This window comes from Phoenix dactylifera, chromosome 2 (genome assembly GCF_051530095.1).
Source record: "Phoenix dactylifera cultivar Ajwa chromosome 2, Ajwa_hap1_PhDact_Kaust_v1.1, whole genome shotgun sequence".
NCBI lineage: Eukaryota > Viridiplantae > Streptophyta > Magnoliopsida > Arecales > Arecaceae > Phoenix > Phoenix dactylifera.
In genome coordinates this window covers 1,657,990-1,680,923 of record NC_143191.1, presented here as the reverse complement: position 1 = coordinate 1,680,923, position 22,934 = coordinate 1,657,990, and the positions used below count along the sequence as shown (strand labels likewise).

Sequence of the window (22,934 nt, the reverse complement as noted above, 5' to 3'; positions counted from 1 at the left end):
GCTACGTTCGTCTTTTCCGCTTCTTGCTCTCGGTTTGGATTTGTGCGTATCGGGCTTGATCTCTTTCTCTCGTTACTGACTGCTCTCCTGGAGGGAGGAGGAAGCGGAATGGCCGGGGGAGGCGGAGGCGAAAAGGACGATATCCTGCTGGAGTTCACGCCCACATGGATCGTCGCCACCGTGTGCTCTGTAATCGTCTTCATCTCCCTCTTCGTCGAGCGCTTTCTCCATTACCTCGGAAAGGTGCGACCTTTCTCTGATTTCTCCTTCCTCTTCTTTCTCATTCTCTGAATGATTCAACCCATTGGTGTTCGGCCAGGATCTGAAGAAGAAGAACCAGAAGCCCCTCTTCGACGCGCTACAGAAAGTTAAAGAAGGTGGGCTCTTTGTCTCCCTTTCTCCCGTCTCTCTCTCTCTCTATCTCTCTGTTCTTATCTTTGTTGTTTCTGAGCGATCAAAGATCGGTGGCGTTGGATTTTTTGGTGCAGAGTTGATGTTGTTGGGGTTCATATCGCTGCTGCTGACGGTGTTCCAAGGGGCTATCCAGAATATCTGCATCCCCGAGGGATGGACCAGGCACATGCTTCCCTGCAAAAAGGAGTTGGAGGAGGCTGAGACGACGGAGCACTTCAGCTCCGCCTTCTTTGCCGGTGTTCTCGGAAGCGGCCGACGGCTGCTCTCTGGAAGTGGACTCGGGGAGGAACATTGCCAAAGGAAGGTTGGTTAGAAGTCCTTGCTCCCTTTTCTGCCTGAAGTTTCCATTTTGCTGTCAAATTTCTGGAGTTGGGCTGAGGGGAGTCTTATGGCTTTGATAGTTCTTTAACGAAAAAACAAATGCAGTTTTGATAGAGGTTAGGAGATAAGAGATCAGAATAAGAATGTGCATCCGATTTTGTTGTATTTTGCCATTGAGATGTGATTTTGCTCTAGATCTTAGCAAACAATAGTTACATCTCTAGTGGCAAATTCTTTTTATGGCTGCTACTGGTTCAACTTTTAAGCTAGTTGGCGATGCCAGCCCCTGACATTTTAACTTTATCGTTTCTTTTAGAAGCATCGCTCGTAAAGAACCCCCATGTTCCTACTTGTTTTATTTTAATAATTTTAAAGTTAGCCAGAAGCATCCTGTATGGAAGCAATACAACGCAATTAAGCTTTATGCCATCTGAGTAATTATATTATGAAAGCAACCATTATCAAAAAGTTGATTCCCATTTTTGCTAATTCTTATATAACTTTAATGCTTTATGTGTTGGACAAGGAGGTTTTTCTATTTTTTTTTTGTTAAATCAGTTTTGTCTATTTTTTTCATATCACAGGACAAAGAACTTTCTTGTTGGATGAACCAAGGTCCATCATGCTGTACTGGTGGCTACTGAAAATGTGAATAGCCTATTAAGAACAATTCATTTGGTGAATACGGGTTATTTTAGTCTTAGAAATTTTTGTATGTAATAATTTATGATTCTTCAATGTAGAGGATAATTTCATCATGTACTTTTAAAGTCAATTGGATGATAACGAACAAAGCATCTCATATATGATGGTTGCTAATCTTGCTCTTCTCTGAAAGAGATTCATAATCCTAAGATGCATTCTTTATATTACTTGCTAGTAGTTAGCCAGCTTGCCACTTTTGGCCCTCTCTATATACTGATACATTTCTTTCTGTTTTTCAGGGAAAAGTCCCATTGCTATCTCTTGAAGCAATACATCAGTTGCATATCTTCATCTTTGTTCTGGCAATCACTCATGTGGTTTTCAGTGTTCTCACCATGCTTTTGGGAGGAGCACAGGTAAATGGGTGATACTTCTTCACTTTTTGATTGGTGTTGCATATGCTGATAAATTTTCAGGCATGAGTCCTGTCTAACTGGGCTTTCTCTTCATGGCTCAGATAAGTCAGTGGAAACACTGGGAAGATTCAATCCAGAAAGAAATTACAGGAAATGGTATGAAATATTCCTCGGAATAAATGATGATGTCAGACCACTTGTCCTTAAGGAGCCAAAATGTGCCATATATTTTTCTTATCTGATGTCGAACTATAATTCAGAAAGAAATTACTGATGTGCTGACCTTAGTGTGTTAACAGGGACAGCTTCCCAAAAGGTTACCGATGTGCAACAATTTGAGTTTATCAGGGACCATTTCAAGGGTATTGGCAAAGATTCACGGATCCTAAGTTGGGTGGTAAGCGACACATGTTATGCAATTGTATTTGAAATACAGTGAACATAGGATTTTTGTAAAGGAGCTTGTATACTTTGTTTCATTTGGAATTTAAGTTGAAGCCTTTCTTCTTTTTTTTTGAGTGAAAGTTAAAGCCTTTTTCTATGGTCATAGATGCAATTTTTTAAGATAAGAACACTTGTTGTGGCATAGCGGCTATCCTTTAGTCTAATAATGTAGAAATAGATATGATGGATATTAGGAGTTACATTGTTGGATAATGACTATATAACCACAAAATGGATGATTTTTGAACTAAATTATTAGAACCCAGATTGCTTAATGACTCTCTGCTCTGAGACTGTGGGATCTTCATGCTTCATATCCGGTCTGGTACCTCAGCTAAAAAGGCTAATTTAGATAATGCGGTTGTATGAATCATTGGATTGCCATGCCTGGTTGACTGAACATCCCCACATGAGGTGAAATTTGCCACATTATATTGTTGATATTTCTGTTTATTGGTTGAGATGTAGTGAAATTCGAAAGAAATGATCAGCTAGTTTTTTGCCACACAAATAAGCCAGTAAATATTTAAATTTCTAGCCACAGAAATTTAGGAGGGGGGGATCTGTGTTGTATGAGATGGGAAGATATACAAGCTATGAATTGCCCATTAACATGTCCAGTTATGACTTCTCTCATCTGGGCCTAGACTTCATGTCATTAATCAGATGTTTTGTCTCATCCATTAAGAATTATTATTTGAACTTCAATCCCAGTTTAGGCAACTCATAAGCCAGTCCATGCAAATACCATTTGGTGAGAATTTGTTGTTATATTTCCATGTGGCTCCCTTTTTCAACGATAATGCCTTCGCATGCTAGAGTTTAATGTTGTCATCCAGAGAAAGCATCATCAAGATATTAAAATGCTTGTGCATAATATATAATTAACTTCCATATATACCTTGTCAGCTTAAGGCCACATTGTCCTCGCTTCCCCTTGTCTTGTGAATCTCATTCCTCTCGCATTCTATTGTGAGAGCATTTGCTTGTTGTTTCTTCCGGATTATAGATATCTTTGGGCATCTAGGTGCATTCAATTTTTTTGTTCCTTCCTCTAGTAAACATCCAGAGCTCTCCCTTATAATAGCAGGCAGTTTTGTTGGTTTTACTTCTTATATTCAAGGTTTTACTTCTTATATTCAAGGTTTTAAATCCTTTGAGAGTGGGGTTTCCCATTTCTCTATGGAATAGGATGCCCAGCTGTCTCGCCTTGTTCTGGCAGCTGTTCTGGTCGAGCTTCTTGGTAGGTAACCCCTCTCTTTCTCTCTCTTTCTTACTTGCTTTATTTCTTTGTTTTTGTTTTTTCCTTTTCTTCTTCCTTCCTTCCTTTCTTTTTCTTCTTCCTTTCTTTCTTTCTTTTCTTCTCCCTTCGTTCCTTTCATTCCTTTTTCTTCTTCTTTTCGTTCATTTTTCTTCTTCTTTCCTTTCTTTCTTTCTTTCTTTCTTCTTTCTTCTTCTTTCAATGCATGGATGGGTTTTTGAGTTCCTCGCCTGCCAAATCTTGTTTGCTCACAATAATGGGATGGGATGGTCAGGTTGCCTCCCATCCCATTGGGACTTAAAACCTTGCTCATATCAAGTGTAATTGTTGCTACGAGTCTGCTTGAATCCTAACGTTTGAAGTGTGCCACTATTAATATCGAACAAGATCTATCTTCCTATAACCAACCCAGTTATATGGTTGATATGGAGTATGTGCCCAAATAGGACTATCTTAATTATGGCTTTCTCTATGAATAAATTTTTGCTTCGCAAGTCAGAGACACCAACAGTTTCCTTTCTGTTAGAGACTCAGTTTTTGTTCTGAATACATTCCCCTCCCACACATGTAACCAATTTCAATTAAAATGTATGGAGAAGTCATCTTTCCAAATGATTCCTTGAAATTAGGTTCCTCAAACAGAGCTGATACAGTGTTACCGTACAAAGGCAAAATTTTGCACTCTGGGTTTTGACTTTTATCATGCAGAATGTTTGTGATGCAACATGCTCCGTTGAAGATGTTTGTGATGTAATGGTATAATCTATGGAGTACTCTTGTCTTCCCTTATGACTAGAGATGATTATTTGTCGTGTTTCTTTTGTTGATTGCTTCTGACTTTTGAGTATCACTTTGCTTCTTACTGGATTAGATATTCAGTGTTTGTTCTAAATCTTATTATTTGTTTTCTTTAGCATTCTTTTGCCAAGCAATTCTGTGGTTCTGTAACTAAATCGGACTACACCACAATGAGACTGGGTTTTATTACGGTAAGCAAGCTGTTGTCAAAGGACTTTTTTTTTTCCTGTTCTTTTCTAGTCTAATGTATTAGTTTATTGCTTACTCTTCAAACCCTTTCCTTGTAGACACATTGCAGGGGCAACCCAAAATTTGATTTCCATAAGTATATGGTGCGAACCCTTGAAGCTGATTTCAAGAAAGTTGTTGGTATAAGGTAATGTGAACTTAATGTTTAGACCATTCATTCAATTTGCAGGTTATCTTTTATGCATCATAATTTGGAATTGGCCCTAAGAGTGTTAGAGTTCCTCATTGAAAATGTAACATTTCGTGTGATTACCCCTGCTTAATATGTGATCCTCATTGATTACAGTTTTTCTTTCTTTCAGTTGGTACCTTTGGATCTTTGTGGTCATCTTCATGGTGCTGAATGTTAATGGTAAGTTCAACTTCAATCCCTTTGAAAACATCATTGACGCAACAATTCATTTTTCCCCGGAGCGAAATTGTTAAATTGAAATTTTAACAAGTGTACTGATATGTTTGAAATAAGTCATTTTATGTATTTTTTTTGAATGATTTTTTTTTTTTAATTTCACAATGCTTTCAAATGTCACAAAGAGAGGCTTAGTGAACTAGACATGTCTATTAAGATGTGGACTATCTGCACCTAGATAGAATGACCTGATCAAGCCTTGGGCCTTTCCTGTGCAGCTTAGGTGGAAGGCAAAAAAGGCCTCTTTCTAGGGGGCCCGAGCCATCAATAAGATATTGGTAAAATAAGATGTCAACTATTTTTGTCTTTTGTTTTGATGCATCACCTCTCTGAGACTCTGACTGGATGCAACTAAAAGATTAATGTGGGTGGATAATTCTTACAGTCTGATCAATCAACTTTGCTGGAACCATCACTTGACCTACCATTTAACTATCCAAATAAAATCAAATAATTAGTCAGTCTAATTTTAGATAGATTTTTCTCATATAACAGCTTATTAATTGGATTCTTTGAATTTGTTAAAAGTCGATAATGGGCCTCAAATGTTGTTCATATAAGATTGGCAACATGGATACCTTTTTTCTTAGTTAAGTTTGCATATTCAGTAGGGCAGTCAAGACACCTAAAGATTTTTCTTAATATCTTTACACAATAAACTACAGAGTAATAGCTATAATTATTTGATCTCGAGGCTCTTACGTGCTGGTTTGTCCAAGGGTTTGTCAAGGCATGTCCTTCTATGCAGCAATATGCCTCTAGAATTATAGTTTCCGCATGGAAAATTTCTGCTTTTACTTGAGCCGTTGAGCGTTTGTCTATCATATCCATATCATATTATATCATATCATGTCATTCTTATTTCACTGTGCAGGTTGGCATACATTTTTTTGGGTAGCATTCATTCCTTTGATTGTAAGTATGCCTATCTTTAATTAGTGTACAGATGTTGCATATCCGATGAGCAACTAATATAGCATCATTATGCATCATGATAGCTCTACACGAAGGCGGCTTATTCTTAAAATCTAAGATTTCTCCTTGAATCTGTGTATAATCAACCTAACAAAGTGGACTTGAAAAGAATTGATTATTGTGATGTTGAAGCAAGATAGATGTACTAAAAAATATAGTGAACATGACGCATGGCATATATTGAGGTGGTCAAGTCACAGGTTACTCAAACATTTTCACTAGATTATTTTTAATGTGCATATTGGTATTCTTAAAGAAGGAAAATAAATCATGTCAGAATTTTTTGGGAGGTTTTGTTTGTTTATCTATAGGACTTGAAAAAAAAAAAAAGTATACTAAAAGTAAATCATGGAGTCATTTCTCGTGAGTCATGATTCCTATCTAGGTTATCTCTTGACTTCACAATTTAACCCGTTCATAAAAATCCAAATTTCTCTAGGGGCACGTTGTATCAAGGTTGCACATGTTCATACTTATGTCAATGACTCATTCTGTTCTTTGCCACTTTTGTCTCTTTTGAGGCGTCTTCTTTCATTACTTGCACATGTAGTCATCTTTCAGTTCATATATCTTGAGATCCACATCTATAGGATGTTTGCTTCTCTTCTTTTGGACTCTTTGTTGTTGTATTTGCAATCTGAACAAATTGTTAACCATTGTCCCTTCTTATAGATTGCCTTTTTCTCTTTTCCAGCAATCTATCAATATAACCTTTGAACCTTTGAAATTTTGACATGTTTAATAGATAGGTCGGATTTGGGCTGATGAATTTTTGATAGGAGAACCTGTGGCTGGATTGAATTGTTCGCGATGGAAATGCCCTCACCTACTTGACTACCCAACTCGTATCTGATCCGACCCGACCCGACCTGATTGCCACCTCTAGTTGTGATGCACATCCACTTCAACATCTCCCTGTCGGATGCTCATATGTTTGGGCCATCTTTATTTCCTAAAGCTCCTTTCCATACTTATTTAATGCTTTCCCCACTACTTCATCCAACCTGTTCCACTTTAGTTAACTCAGGTTTCATCCACAGTGGATTTGGTTAAAACCTGTCATCTACCTTGAAAACTCAAGATCTTAAATTTTAGAATTAAGGTAGAGCAGGCCAAACATGAAAGATGTAATAATGTGAACCTGCTATAATGCTGTTGTTCAAGCACTTGAACAGCCAATCGCTTGACAAGTTAGTTCACTTCTCCAAATATTGATTAGAAGAGTAATGCTTCAAGAATCAGAAGATGAAAAAAGAGCTCCCTTCCGGGGAGTCTCACACGTCCATGTTGTGTGTACCATATTTTTCTTCAGTACTTCAGACATATTGAAGATGGTCTTTTTTCTTCCTCTATTTTCCTCCATTTTTCAAGTTTCTTCTCCTATCTCTTTGGTGCTAAATTATCATTGTGGTCAGCAATCTAGGAATATCTGTAATCAGCTTCTTTGGGTGCCACTAAATGTAGATCAGACCCCCAATTTTAATTTCCTTGTACATCTGGATAAATACTTATAAGGTGCTACTTATGATCAAACATCTGCATTGTTGGGCACACATGGTGAACTTTGTTATGATGATTAGTAAGTATTCTCTGTTCTACATTTGCAGCTTCTGCTTGCTCTTGGCACTAAATTGGAGCATGTCATTGCTCAGTTGGCCAATGAGGTTGCTGAAAAGCATTCAGCAATTGAAGGTGATCTGGTGGTCAAGCCATCAGACAATCACTTCTGGTTCCACCGGCCACGTATCGTACTGTACTTGATTCACTTCATCCTCTTTCAAAATGCCTTCGAGATTGCATTTTTCTTCTGGATACTGGTAAGCAGCATAGAAAACAAAATAATCTTTTGCATTTGTTCTTGATATTATCAGGCCAACAACCTCTGAGCACTTCATCTATATACAGTTGCGATCTTTCCTTGAGGATAGAACAAAACAAGATCTTTTCAGATCTAACTATAAACATATTTGGTAGCCAAGCAGATTGATTTGTCCATTCCGCCACTATTGTCGGGTTTATGATTTAGCTGCCAGTGTTACTGGACAATCTACTAACCTGTTTTCTGTTTAGATACTAAATGAAACTATTAACAAGATTTTCTTCTTCCCCTTCATCAGACTACTTATGGCTTTCGTTCCTGCATCATGGATCATGTTGGTTTTATCATCCCCAGACTTGTGATTGGGTAGCTAGCAACCTCTCACCCCCTTCTTTTTTTTTTGCCCTTATTAGATAAAGAGTTCTAATTTCATGGTTCATATTCTGAAACTTCATGGGTCTAATTTCATGGCAGGGTCATCATCCAGCTCCTCTGCAGCTACAGTACTCTGCCACTGTATGCCATTGTCTCTCAGGTGAGCATTGCAGCAAACTATTAATTTTAGTGAACTAATGGGCATGGAGCTGGCTAATCTTTCTTCTTCTTCTTCTTCTTCTTCTTCTTCTTTTTGTTTGTTTGTTTGTTTGGTTGGATTAAGATGGGGAGTTCTTTCAAGAAGGCCATATTTGATGATCATGTGCGAGAGGACCTTGTTGGCTGGGCTGAGAAGGTAAAGAAGCGGAAGGTGGCAAAAATGGGCAATGGTCATGCTGGATTAAGCCGTACACCAGCAGAATCTTATGTCAAGATTGAGATGCAGGGAGTGGTTGGGCAGAAAGAATAGGGGGAAGGTGGGGGACATGCTCACCCAGATATGTCATTGGTAACTATTCCTAAGACCCATTAATTGGCCAGCAACCAAGATATTGTAATTTATACGCCAAACTTAATATGTCAGCGTACATTCAGAACAAGTTTTGCATGTGTTGTATATAATACACCCGAGGATGCTGCTCACTGAGTTACCAATGAAGATTGAAATAATTTACGGGCATGTGTTTCAGATTAAGATGTGGTAGGTGCCTTCATGTGCATTTAGTTCTGCTATGTTGTTATTGCTAATGTAGAGAGAGAGAGAGAGTTAGATGGCATGAAATAATAGTGGTGACAGAAGACTCGCTGCACTAGATTTCTAATTTGGTTGGTTCCATTATTTAGGTATTTTAGGATTTGTTTGGTTCGATGAAAATATTTTCTTTCATCGGTATTTTTTTGCATATTTGGTTGTTCATGAAAAAATGGTACATTATAGAATGGTTTATATTTGGTCGAGCATTTGCTTATATAAAATATTTAACGAAAAAATTTTATCCTATTCTATCTAAAAAATTAAGGATATATTTTTTTTAAAAAAAATCTAATTTCTAGTTGGAGAAATTGGACTTTTTTCATGTTCCATATGATTATTTCTTTTCTGTGAAATAGGGAAAGGGAAGTTACTCTCTCATCTCTCTTTTTTAAAAAAAACTGAGGTAGTTCTTTATTTTTCTATTAATCATACTTTCTTCTCTTCCTCCAAACCAAACGGGTCTTTAGTGTTTTGATGGACTCTAGGACATCCTCCTTGATGGATCTTCCTAGATGTGCCTCAAAGATGATCATTGTGCAGCCAGCAATAGGAGATTTTGGTATTAATTACGACAGGCTACTTATTCATTGTATGCTTGATATTTTTTGATGACAACGATGATGATGATTTTTTGGAATCAGCTCCTTTTGCAAATAGCTTTCACTTCTCTCAGTTTTTAAAACAAAAATAGATTGTTTTCTGAGAGCAGGTTGGGTCGGTCTTATTTTTAAATATATCACGCTAGATCCACGTCTTTCAACTCATTTTTATCTGGACAAATCAGACGCAACTTCACCAGATTTAATTCGACCAATTTCACGCCCCATCCAATTGGAACGTACCTGAGCAATTGGAAGTTCCAGAACAGGACGGTTAGGGCTTTCAGGCCCTGCTTGCTCCCTTGGTCAAATGTTCGTTTTGTGCAACGCATTGGTCTTACGACAAGGTCAGCCAATTTGGGGAAATCAAGTGAAGGAAGACACTGCTTCATCATTATGTCTAAACTTGGCTGCAAAAATATTCAGTTTGAAGTAATTTACACAGGGCTAGCCCTGAAGCAAAATGTTCCATATGTTAAATTTGGATCAAATATGAATCGGATATCAGGATCATCTATATCTGCATTATCGGATATAAAAGTTCATAACCAAACTTGTTTAAAATGGATATAAGTCAGAAAATTAAATATTATGACCACCAAATAAAAAATATCACCATGGTAAAGATAGATTAAGTAAATAATATATTAAATATAGTCGCTTATTTCTCATAAAAGCTATATAAAATTATACATAAAATTAGATATTAGTCGGTTGCTCAAAGTTGTATTCATATCTGGATCGATTCAGATCCCACCGGATATCATCTGGTACATAGCGCCCCACCAGCACATTGTAGCATCTGATCTGCAGGGCTTAGATGTTTATACTTAATATCATGCTTATTTTAACAAATATTTTAGCAACTTGGAAGCAAGAAAGAGTTCAATAATGCAATTGCATTATGAGCAGAAACATGATTTCACAGGCATAATCCTCCACATCTCCACAACACAGCGGAGGTAATTGTTTAACACCAAGCATTTTAAAAGATTGTTATGTTAATAAGAAAATGACTTGTGGCAGAAGATATCCGAGGAACATAAGAAATATCATAACACAACATTTTGTTCTGCACAATGCTATACCATAAAGATCAGCTGAAAATATAGGAGAGATGAGAGAATCTTTGTCACTCCTACCACATTATCATTCTTCGGCAGCACTTGCCGCACTCAGATCCACACTGAGATCCACATCCTGCAGTGATAAGAGAGCATTAGAACTTACTCAAACTTGTCCTAATTATATACTCATTGAGAATATATGCTAGACTTCAGTATGAAGTGAAACAAGAGTGTTACAGGTGCAGGATGGTACTAAAGAGCTCCATTATAAAGTAAAGCAGAAATTTTAGAAACTAAAAATCTCGAAGATGCCCAGTAGAAGTACGATAGACTCAGAAAAAAGAGAACAAGTAACAGGTATCATCTTGAGATGGTATAATATGAAGAAAAACCAGAGGAGGACAGGTCTGGATTTGGTTAATATAACAGAAGGGAAGATCTGCCAACATCTGGATCGGAGTTTACAGAGCAGGTGTTTTGTTGGAAGATCTAGTCCTTGATAGGAATAAACAAGCAAAGAACGCTACATGGATATCCCAGATAGCAGGGAGGCACTTAGAGCCAACCCATAAAAAATAAATATTGATTACTGGTTTTGGTTGCGGTTGTTTACAGATAATTTAATATGCAGTTCTATCTCAATATTTATATATATTTGTAAGTGACCAAGCAACAATGCTGCAGTAGCAGAACTTAAGGGGACCATATAGCACGGTGTAGATAAGGCATCAAAAAGTTGGCAGTAACCAGGGAAGAGTACTCTAGGTCGGGCACCTTCTTAGGTGGTTCTTTTGGCATACTGGAATCATCACAATTGCAAAGACAACCGGGCAGAGTATTCTAGATCAGGTACCATATTTGGTGTGCTTTTGATATACTGGACTCTTAACAATTGCAAAGACAGTTGCTTAAAGAACTAAACCCAAGGAGCTAATAGTGTGATAAGTATTTGTGTGTGTGGCTGTGCTTGGTTGGCTTCAAAGCATTACTCTGTAAGAGAAAGCAGGGTTCCAGGGAAATTGCATGCATGTGTTTTATGGAAGACAATTGCTTAGAGAAAGAAACCTAAGGAGACAACAGTGTGACAAGTATTTATATGTGTCTTGCCATGCTTGGCTTCACTTGAGAGCATTATCTTGTAAGAAGAAGGATTACAGAGAAAATAGGGCGTAAAGACATGTCAAGGTCATTACCTTTCCAGTGATCATGCGATACATGTGAAGCACATCCATGACAGTTGACTCAAAATGTGTGGTACCATCGTAACTCTGCAGAGAGTGCACTTGTCAGTGAATGTCTGCAACATCAAAGCTAGAATAAGTATCATCAAGTCTTACAGTTGAGATGAAGCAATTATCCAGTGAGGGTTCATTGACAGGTACAAATCTGTCATAAGTATCAAAAAACAGCTCATCTACAGGCCCAAGAAGGTCAATTCCTGGCTTTAGTTCCATCTCCGGATGATCAGTCTCAGCTTCTGTTGAGACAAATGCAATGAACTTCCCTTTTGGTGCAACATTGTGTGAATAAGAACAACAGAAGAGATACCTATAAAACCATAAAAAATGGAAATCACTGACTATGATAGGTGTTGCAGAAATGGTAGATAAATATCATTAAGAATTCAATGCATGACATGAAACTGATTAGTGCTTCATGGAAGAAGACTGACATGTCTGACTTGCGTCCCAGCTGCTTCTGTGGCAGAATAACTTGCACTGAATGAGAGCCATCAGTATTTGGGATAGGATGGCTCATAATAGCAATCGCCCTTGCAACCTTTCCAACCTTCCTGACCTGTGGCCAACAAGTGAAAGTGGTTTAGTTTTAGTGAATGGTCATTTATCTTCAAAACTCTTCCTATATAATCTATCACTAGTTCTGCTGCAATATGATGTTTTGAAACGCAAATGCTGCTGATCAACTCATATAGTGGCATATATTGTCCCAAAATAATGGAAACATATTTACATCCTAAATAAATCACAGATAGGGTACAATCTAAGATGGCATCAGATAGAGTTTGTGAAAAAAACAAGAATATTTACCTTGTTTGGTAAGTAGGAAGGGTCACATACAACCTTCTTGCACTTAGCAGTTTCCCCTTCTGATGTCACGCCACAAACTTTTCCTTCAACATCAAATTCAACCTGGCCCAAGTGAACTTAATTCAATCAATCAGGAAAGATCTTCATTAAGCAGGACAAGCAGGTATCACTCCAAAATATTTGTATGATCATTTATAACTGCATTTATACATTCATAAATCATTAGAGGAGCCTCGGAGCAATGGTAAGGTTGCTCTATTATGACTTGCGTGTCACAGGTTTGAAACACAAAAACAGCGCCTCCACACGTGGGGTAAGGCTGCATACATCTGACCCTCCTCAGACTCTATAGTGGCAGGAGCCTAATGCGTTGGGACACCCTTCTTTTACTCTTTCGTAACACATTAAAAAACATGAGCATGTAAATAATAAAACACCTTGCACTCTGGTTTATTTAACATGTACGTCCCACCATAAACAGCACTCAGGCGAGCAAAAGCCTGTAAGTCCAACAAACACCTCGAGTTAAATAGATGATATATTATAAAAATTAGAATGCATTCTGGAAATGACCAACCTGTGGTAGCTCTCCTAATCCATATAAAGGATAGATATATGGTGACCCTCCTTGAAAACGAGCCAGAGATTCTGAATAAAGCTGTCACAAATGCCAGCCACCACTATTAGCAACAATTCTATCCCTCTGATTAGATACAAGAAGGATGATTCCTAGGAAGAGCACATGCCCATGAACAAAGAGTAGTGATAAACTCAAAGCACGTACTTGGCAGCTCAGTTGAGTCCAGTATGGTGCATATTTTGCTAAAATGAAGGTTTTGAATACAAAGGCCTCTTCTGCTAAGTTTTTTTTTCAAAAAAAGGAAAAACAGAAAAGCACCTATGAAGTATCCAACAAATATCTATATCCGAGAAACAACTTGGAGAATGGAAGACAGATGCTACCATATCTCAAGATTTAAACCCTGAAACATGAGAAGCAACTAACTATCCTAACTAGGGCATAAAGTTAAAATATGTCCTTGGAAAGCATTTCCACCTATGAGCAAGACTACATTATAGAATAATTGCATAGATAATCCATGCACATTCTCAAAAAGAATTAAGATACATATGAGAGAAGCACAAGAAAAATGTTTGTATGTTATGCATCATATATTGATAATACATTTCAGCTCCAGTTCTCCACTCTCATGAAAAATCTTGAAAACAAATACAAAGAAAAGATCCGTTGTATGAGTGAAAGGTACAGCATTCTTATAAGAAGGCCAAATCGTTAACTATGATATGCGGCAAATGGATTCACTCACTTTCCTACTTTTGCATCTTGAACTGTCCAAAGAAGCTACACAACTTATTTTCCTCCTCAAAAAACTCAGATGGCTAAGTTTTATAATTGTTACCTATGTACCACAAAATAAAGATGATATATGCAACTAGTTCAATAGCTTTTCTATAAAAGCTGTAATCAGGTAACATGGAGGATGCTTGATGGCAATGGACTAAGACTTGGGAGGCATGACTTCATAATTTAAGTTTCTTGTGCTTTCTGAACCTATTTCTAGACAATTAACTGCTTAGCTGGTTGTATATATTGGGTAAGTCTAAAATCCATTAAACCCACTGGGGAGCATGTGCAAAATAAAGAAAGAGAATGCCATCTTCATGGATCCAAAAATACAAAAGTTGAATTATGAATGGATAAAAAAATTAAAAGAAAAACTTAACAAATAAAAAATCTTACTGGACAATAGGGTTGTTTCAACCAATCAAGAAGAGTGTATGTAATTAGTGACAACCCCTACCTTCATCCTTTTTACGGTATCAAGTGCAGGTTCATCTAGATAGCGATCATCTCTATGAAGAGCCAGCGCATGACCAATGAAGTCCACTGTATTGTCATCCAGCCCATATTTGCTGATGGAAAAAAAAAAACAAAGGAAAAAAGGAAGCAGAATGAATTGCAAGAACAAGGCATAAACATGCTACTAGATCTTATTGTGGTATCAAAGCATCCTGCTCATTTGTTTCTTACAGAAAGTTACTAACGGACATGGAACAGGCTAAATTAAACACAGGAATCCAATGGCAACAACACAGCAATATTCATCACAGATACATATAAAGGCAATCAGGATTTGGTTAAGATATAGTTAAATTGCAACGGAAAGAACCTTATTTTAGATTGAGAGCATTTGACAAAAAGAGTCAAGAATGTGCCATGGATGGAGGTATTCTTAAGAAAACATGTGATGTTCTGATATCTTATGAAATTCAAAACAAGAGCAGAAAAATGCTTGGTGGATGAAGGTGTTGCACTCTTAGAACATGTGACATTATGATATCTTATGGAGATCAAACAAAAGCAAGAGAATGTGTGGTGGATAGAGGTGCCTCCGTAGTTCTGCTATACAGGATTTAAAGAAGCTGCCTCAAGAAAATTTTGGTGAGGAGGCATGATGCCAGCTGAATAGCAGATTGCAGTTTCAAGAAAGGCAAGGGTTGTATCATGATGGTTTTTCTTCTAAAGATGCGATTTTATAAAATAATTATTTATCCTCTCTGTCTCCCTCAAGATTCTTTCTTCTTAAATTCCTTATTTCGTTTTTGAATTTTCAAGTTGATCCCTTTTAGCATGTTCCTAAGCTTCTTTAATCTCATGTAAATATCAATTTTAATCCCCTATTACTTTCCACTACAGGGCTCTTGCTTGGATGGTATCACCTCTTGCAATTTGGGCAAGGAAGCAGGGCTTCAATTCTGGGTGGAGTCAGCCACCTGAGGGTGGGTTGGTATAGGGCAGGAAAGGTAGGGATTACCCCTCCCAATTTCTCAAAAAAAAAAAAAAACTTTCCACACCTACCTTCAATGAGTAATATTTTGTTTTAGACTGTAGTTTAATTTAAAATATATTCAGATTAACTGTAAAAATTTCTCAACTCAAGTTCTAGAACCTTTTGGCTGGTTTTTCTTAAAATTTAATATCTTATTGCTCATAAATGAATTCCACAATTATTGATTGACTTATTAAATTGAGCCTTCCTTTTTCACTCGTTAAAATGCCATGGTAATGTTATTCTTTCAGCAAAGCAATATGTAAGACAAACAAGGAATTCCACAGAATATATCACAAACAAACATTATATTGCAAAAAGCAGAGCTTCATAATGTGGAAGTGATAGATATAGGTAACAGTAATTAGGTACCCACGAGATAAGTTCTCTAGTTGTCACTCTCGTAAGATCCAATCCCTCATGTGTTTTTGGATCATTTTCATCATAATCCTGGACATAAATGAAAAATTTCCGAGCTCGGCGCTTCTCAAACAAACCCATCAGTGGAGATTTGAGAGCTTCTATATCAGTTGCAGGAACTTTGTGAATCTGTTTCAATAAAAAAAGAGCAGCAAGTATTAAACAAAAGAATCATCGAACACTCAGAAATGGTAACAAATTAGCAAAATGCAAGGTTGCTTAAACATGGAAGCAACTAATAAAGCACGAGAACAAGTATACCTTTCCTTTATTAAAGACATAGCTCCCATCCACTGCTTTGAAGGAAAGGTATTTTGTAACATCAGTATGAATGAGAACACGAACCAAAGTACCATTTGCCATCATGAACTAGTCAGACAAACATTAGTTAATCAGTTATATTATCAAAGAATAAAAGAATAATAATAGAACACATGTACATCAACAAGATTGTCGTGAGCACTGCTAAATTGATAAGGCACTTAACAAAGCAAGTAAGCTTGTGTTGTGCCCTTTGACATTTTGATATGAAAGTCCAGCCAATAAATCATGGTTGCAAATACCAACATGGGCTTGCCCAAAATGAACATTTTAAAATCAGGGAGCTTAATCAAGTTGAATTCTTTCATTATAAGGTGTACATTTTAACCACAATTTGCTTGCCTAAAGATTATTCTTCTGCAAAGACATCAATTTTATGAAAAATGCAAAAAGACATATACCATTGAAAACATAAATAAGCAGAACCTTCGACTGATGGTGTTGTGGATCCCTAACATAACAAAGTATGTGCTGTATTTTGTTAACTCTACAAAAGATACAGATTTTTAAAAGTCTTAATAGCACTTGTTCATATTTTTCACCTGCAAAGAGCTCTTTAACAGTATGGCACATAGACAGTGTCCACATGCTATGCTAGACAACAAAAATATCAAGCTTCATACAATCTAATTGGGTTTCGTGTAACGTGTGTGATTGTAATTCACCACAGCTTGCATGTAAATCCAAGCACCGTAGATTGAAAATTGCTTCCATTTTCTTCTTGTTGCTTCCACCCAAGTTTTTCTTTTCCCCTTTTCTACCCCTCTTCTAAATCCACAAGTTATGCCAAGGATCCTTTCGGACCATGTCCAGACTGGCAGTCTCTCATTAAATCTGTCTGAAATGTCTTAATACCTTATTTAGTGAGCCTTAAGCAATCTATAGCTGGTTGGCTTTATAGATTAAATGCACACTAAAACCACCCCAAATATACAAATTTCTGAGTTGACACTCCCTAGCTTTCCTACATCTTAATATATTCCACTTTGTCAAACATTTCACATCTATGTGCCCTTCATATTGCCCAATGTTTCAATAAATATTCATAATTCACAGGTATCCTGATGTTTTCTGCAAATAAAGATCGGAAGATGAAACTTATAAATGGATTTTGGATGTCTTTAAATAAACAGGCTTGTTATTTGGTTATCTCAAAGAGACCTGATAAGGTCATAAGGATTGATTGAAAAGGCATTACAGCGACTTGCAACTTGAGCACATATCAATTCACAGCCATGAAACTTCTGAAACATTTTTCTAAAGTACATCAATTCAACTTGCTTATCTTGTGTAGAATATGTTTGTTTACTTATGTTTAAAATATTTTATTGGATCCAGCTGTATTTAAGTTGAAATTAGATGGAGCATTTAAGTAGATATGCATACCGATGAGTTCCAATGTGCCAGCCGTCATCTCGGAAGGTTAGAGATTATAGAGGTTAGGTTTGCTACACATTACAATTTTTTTTTCTTTTTCCTTTTATATATCACTATGTTTATTATTAACTTCACTTATTGCTATTCTTAACAATTGATAAGGTTTGATTCTTATGATATTTCCATAATCCGTACAGTATGTAATACTTATTTTTCTTCATACCGTCTCTCATCTAATTACAAGAGAAATATATAATAGCATACGAAGAATCAAAAAATATTTCGATTCTAAAATATGTATATGAGAACATTTTTCACACTACTAGATATGCCAGTTTTGACTTAGTTGATTTTCACCAGCTCTTTGGGTGTGAAGGCCATTCTGTTAGACTAGGTTCAATTTCTTACAACACTCACTAACATTCTCACTTACATTCTAGTCGTGCAATACTTACCTACAGAGGTTCATCCGTGAAACTATGTCTTCCTCTATAATGTTCCATCTTGAAGCACAATGCAACTATAAAGCCTATACAGAAACAAATTATATAGAAAAATTTAGCATTGAATATGGAATATAATAAATAGAAGTTCTTCAGGTTAAAAGTTTTAAATATCAGACACCTTTCTGGGAACCTCATGTCACACTATTATGAAATATACAAAAAGTTAAATTTTCTGATAAACAAGCAAGACAACCTTAGTTTTTTGAAACTTTGTAATAATGAAATCCAGGAAAGAAAGAGAAGAGGGAAACAATATAAATGAAAAATTTAAAAATCTATGGCGCTACACAAACTGTATACTGGTTTAAGTGATTGTCAATCACTCTGCCCACCTCATATCACTAGTTTCATCATGACCATTTATCATTTTTATTAAAACAACTTATTGAAGTAGTCTACAAGCATGTTAGGTGAAATTCAGCTTTTACTACTGTGACATAATAAATCATGAATTGCAAGAGTGTCAAACAAACAGACCTTTGGGATCATGTCAACATTGTAATCTCTGCTAGGACCTAAATGTGTTGGCGGCTTATCGCTGCCCCTAAACCTTTTCCAGAGCTGCACAAGAAAGGATGCTTTAGTCAGTTAATATTGCTCAGGATAAGAATGTAATTTTTTTTAAAAAAAAATATTTTTAATACATAGCATCAAGGATTTCATTTTGTCAGGCATCTTGGTTAGTATCAGGCACCCACCTATATGATAAATAGAAAATATAGGACCTTATGATATAGTCCAGTATAAAGTGATAGATTCCAAGACATCGGATGTACAGCATTAATATATTGGCCAATATTTTCCAACTACCTTATTTTAGTTCCTTAAATAGATGTTTTGACTAATAAATATCAAAAATCAATGTGTAAAAATACTTGCAAATTTCATACATTATCCATCAAGATTTTGATATCTTCTAATATATCAGCCGAGAACTCCAAAAATCTTAGATCTTTCCAAGTTTTCTGACCTTCTATCAGAGATGAGATAAACCATTCATCTCAGTCTTGGTCATCCGCCAAGATGATTGATATTTTACTCTTTAAAAGCTTAGACAGTGATATTCATCTTTAAGTTAAGAAAGAAATTACTGAATCATTGTTATTTATATATTACACCAAATGGTCCCAAATTATAGTAACTGACAGTAACTTGTTGCTTGCTTTAGTCTAGCAGTGTTTTTGTCAGATGGTATGAGAACAACGTAAGACCATAAAGGAGATAGATTTAAGCATGTGTATATATTGTGCAGTATGCATCAGCTATTTAACCATCCCAGATGTAAATTTTTCCAGGTCCTTGCCTGGATGAGATTAAGTGAAGATGACTCTCCTCCATAGTAATCATTCCTGTCCATGTGCAGGACCTGATGCATAATGGCAAGTAAAGATATTGTTAGCAACCAATATAGCAAACTGCAGATATAAATTTTACAAATTTTAGAAGATTTTCATAAGTTCTCGTCAGAATAGCCGCACAACATCTTCTTTCAAATCATGTATATATGCTCTTAAGTCTTAACAATAGCTAGAATAAAGTAAATACCCAATATCAGGTATTCATCTTTCAATCACTCTGCTGAATTAATTTTTTTTCTTTTCCTGAAAACCAGCAAGAGTCATAAAAATGAAACAAAGTCAAAAAAAAGTTTAGTTTGTTCTAGATAAATCGATCAAAACTTTTCCTGGGCAGCAATGAAAGTGTTAAGCATCAGATTGAAAACATGCTGGAAACCAATAAATGACACAATTATGAAACACCCATGTTTATCTCAACCTAAGGTTCTTTTTAGCTGTTTATAAAATTAGAAATGACTTAGGCGGACACTAATATTACTCAATCTGACGATAATCTCTGATCATGGTGACCTATAACAGTACAATAACAATGGTGATGTTCCTTTAAATCAGCACATAAAACTGATCAAGTTATGATTCATTCTTTTGATAAAATGCTAAGTTAGCACGATTGAGCACAGAAAGAAAAGAAATTGTTATTTTTCTGAAGGCAGTAGAATAGCTTTTCATGGGTTCAGGGATGCCTGCTAGCAATGCAAGTATCATGAAGGAATTGAGAGAAATGGACATATCTTAAGAAAATAAGGTCATCAAAGAAAACTAAGGTTGTATGTTCGCACACTAAAGCACATTCAACCAAGACTATACAGAATAATTGAAAGCACAAGCATCACAAACCAGCAAGTAAACAAGAGTCTGACCTCAATCTAACACTGCTATAGGCATCATATCAAATCAAGTGATTAAAACATTTTCACCACTATGGTTAGAAAACCAAAAGATATTATAGGGACCACCAACAGAACTCCAATAACCTGTCATCCCACTTCTCAAGTATCACGTGAATTGATAGATACCGCGCCCTTCATGCAAACGACTTATAGAATACTTGCTATAGATTTTTCATGTAGATAACGGGATACCACAAGAAATATCAAATCTTGATCAAAACCAGAACAATCCATTCAAAAAACACCCCAAGATGCAATCTTTTAAGGTCATTTCAGCTATCGATCATAACAATCATAATAAAATAAAGAAATAATCACCAACATAACCCAAAAGTAGCAGCCGGAAAAGAAGATCTTTTAGGAATCCAAACTCGACCGCCACCAGTTCTAATTACATGAACGGCATCGCCAACAGATGATGAGAGCCCCCAAGATTCAAAACAATGGATCGCGTCAAATCCAAATAATAAAACAGATCAAGAGAGGGAAAGAGAAGACCTTGAGGCCATCGACGGAGAGAAGGCCGCTGAGGATGCACTCCTTGAGCCCGGTCCCGAGGACTATCACATCGTATTCCTCATCCATGGCGAGGCCGAGGGGAGCACACAGAGATGAGAGAGATTGAGGCGGAGAGAGGTCTCAATAAAAGAAAGGAAAAGGGAGAAGAGACGAGGAGGAGAAGAGGGAACAAAAGCAAGAGCAAGGTGGATGCCTTGCTGCTAAAGAAGCAAGCGGAGGACTCAATCGGACAAAGGAAAGCCGAAGGAAGGGGAGTTGACAAAACTATAGGGGAAAATGATGAACAAGATATTGGTTGTGGTCACCTACGGTGAGAATGTAGACGTTCTCCATGTCAATTTTTCCTCTTTTTTTAGCATAGATAGTGGGCTAGAAGAAAAAAAACCTTTGTATTTTATATAGAACTTCAAATACCTCCTACAAATCGAATTACTACAATATCAACCTTGCATTTTGCGTATTACTGTAATATGGTTCACCTCCTCCTAATTGGCATCAGGACTTGTCGGAGATGCTTACGTGGCAGCCGATATAGATGGAGTTATATATGATGTGGACTTAGAAGTATATATAAAATTAATTATTTGATGTAGAATTTATCTCCAGAAATGTTAAGGTCTGGAGAAAAGAAAGAAACATCATGAATCGATAAAAATGATAGTCTCACTATTGGCGGAGGAGGATGGAATGGAGGAGAAGGCGGTGGAAAGGAGGTCAACATATGTTCTAGCTCTTAGTCAGCCATGAGACTAAATTCACCAAATCCACCAAGAAACAAAGCTAAAAAAAAAAAAAAAATGGATGGCGGTAGTAATACTAGTTGGAAGCCTTTCTTCAACACCCCTCCAAAGTCACTATACAAAGCAATCAGATTTCTCCTATTCATCTCATAGTACAAAGACTGTCACCGCCGTAGTATTTCATCATGGATCATTACGACGAACTCATCTCACAAGATATTGCTATGACCAACTTATCCCTCGTTAGTTGCTTGGATCCCTGCGACTGCACCGCAAATGTATGCAAGATAGTGTTATTTCTCACCTGGATTTTGGAATCCACAACACTGATCTGTGACTCCTTGAAAACTTGGATTACTTTGGGAACAGGATGGGCGTCCATTAGGCAACCCACTCAAACGATCGCCTCATTGTGCACATCCTAGCTTTGGGCACTACACCTACCTCTTGTGATCCATCAATGTGGATTCCAACCATCGCTCTCTCAGCCTCCATTTTCCTAGGTTTCTTCTAGAGCTCAGTAATGTAAGCTGTGGCATCATTAAGAAAAGAGAGGCCTTGTCCGTCCTTGAGATGTTTGACACTATGGCTCTGAGAGCATAGAACCTTTAGTTGAGCTTCTCCCTCCTCTGACGCTCAACTTCGACATGATTAAGGGGCTTCTCTCTTCCATTTGCCAGTTGCTAGCCTCTCTTTCAGGGCCTCTAGTTGTCCATTGCCCCCGGCCGCTCTTTTATGCATGAAGCCTCCACATTTGAATACACTGACACCCAATTGGACAACCAATAACCCGGAGGCCCTCAAAGTCACTCTGTCCTAAAAATTAATTTACCATGGCTATGACTACGACTATGGTTACTGCTACTTCAGAGGTGGGAGCTGGCTCATTCAAGGGTCCTCCCTCACCTTGTTGCTATAAGGAACGAACATCTTGGGTGAGGGATCCACTTTGCAACCACCAATCATCAAAACATCGTTATCCAACAACTAACGGTGAAAATTTGTAGGGTGAGTACAAGTCTGACTCCAATTCAGCCCATTAACAATACCATTTGGAGACCAGCACCGACACCATCTGATAATGATGATTTCTGCCATTTGGTTGGACCTCCAAATGATAGAGACTCGCGCTTCCCCCTTTCTCTCACCTCCTCCTCCCCTCCATCCTTCTCCTCTACCACCGATGAGAGTGCCATTTTTGCCGGTTTATGGCATCTCCTTCCCTTCTCCCAAATCCTAAACCTTGCTCTCATGGAGATAACTTCTACATTAGGCAACTAAGTTTACATAGATACCTAAGTTCATGTTAGACATAACTCCTTCCATGTCAGCTACCACGTAGGCATCTCCGGCGAGC

The 22,934-nt window shown here is 37.1% G+C and overlaps 2 protein-coding genes across 3 annotated transcripts; one reads left to right on the top strand and one right to left on the bottom strand.

The window, feature by feature from the left end:
• LOC103706085 (MLO-like protein 1) lies at positions 1–8,820 on the top strand. 2 transcript variants are annotated; one of them, XM_008790072.5, is made up of 14 exons: positions 1–243; positions 320–377; positions 489–718; positions 1,680–1,796; positions 1,898–1,952; positions 2,096–2,193; positions 4,416–4,490; positions 4,587–4,675; positions 4,851–4,900; positions 5,832–5,872; positions 7,540–7,749; positions 8,050–8,117; positions 8,226–8,286; positions 8,410–8,820. In XM_008790072.5, exons 1-14 carry the CDS (start codon positions 109–111, stop codon positions 8,593–8,595), a joined length of 1,473 nt encoding a protein of 490 aa, XP_008788294.3. In that variant the 5' UTR covers positions 1–108; the 3' UTR covers positions 8,596–8,820. The 2 variants fall into 2 exon arrangements, with proteins under 2 accessions (XP_008788294.3, XP_088571010.1); XM_088714884.1 differs by lacking the exons at positions 8,226–8,286; positions 8,410–8,820 and having other exon boundaries at positions 8,050–8,121.
• A 1,543-nt stretch (positions 8,821–10,363) lies between these two features.
• LOC103706083 (guanosine nucleotide diphosphate dissociation inhibitor 2) lies at positions 10,364–22,912 on the bottom strand. The gene is made up of 13 exons (XM_008790071.6): positions 20,817–22,912; positions 19,374–19,436; positions 18,548–18,631; positions 16,128–16,235; positions 15,823–15,995; positions 14,418–14,529; positions 13,172–13,252; positions 13,032–13,094; positions 12,595–12,696; positions 12,219–12,343; positions 11,884–12,094; positions 11,740–11,814; positions 10,364–10,679 (listed from the first exon to the last, which is right to left on the bottom strand). The coding sequence occupies exons 1-13, from the start codon at positions 20,901–20,903 to the stop codon at positions 10,629–10,631; spliced, it is 1,335 nt and encodes a 444-aa protein (XP_008788293.3). The 5' UTR covers positions 20,904–22,912; the 3' UTR covers positions 10,364–10,628.
• Positions 22,913–22,934: the final 22 nt, after the last annotated feature.

What these genes read in the sequence shown, in the direction of transcription:
- LOC103706085 (XM_008790072.5), top strand. Translation starts at nt 109, where the DNA reads ATGGCCGGGGGAGGCGGAGGCGAAAAGGACGATATCCTGCTGGAGTTC. An exon ending in TGCTTTTGGGAGGAGCACAG is followed by an intron (nt 1,797 to 1,897) that starts GTAAATGGGTGA and finishes TTCATGGCTCAG; the next exon opens with ATAAGTCAGTGGAAACACTG. An exon ending in ATCCCCAGACTTGTGATTGG is followed by an intron (nt 8,118 to 8,225) that starts GTAGCTAGCAAC and finishes ATTTCATGGCAG; the next exon opens with GGTCATCATCCAGCTCCTCT.
- LOC103706083 (XM_008790071.6), bottom strand. Translation starts at nt 20,903, where the DNA reads ATGGATGAGGAATACGATGTGATAGTCCTCGGGACCGGGCTCAAGGAG. An exon ending in ACAACTAGAGAACTTATCTC is followed by an intron (nt 14,530 to 15,822) that starts GTGGGTACCTAA and finishes TTTTTCCATCAG; the next exon opens with CAAATATGGGCTGGATGACA. An exon ending in CTTCCTACTTACCAAACAAG is followed by an intron (nt 12,344 to 12,594) that starts GTAAATATTCTT and finishes TGTTGGCCACAG; the next exon opens with GTCAGGAAGGTTGGAAAGGT.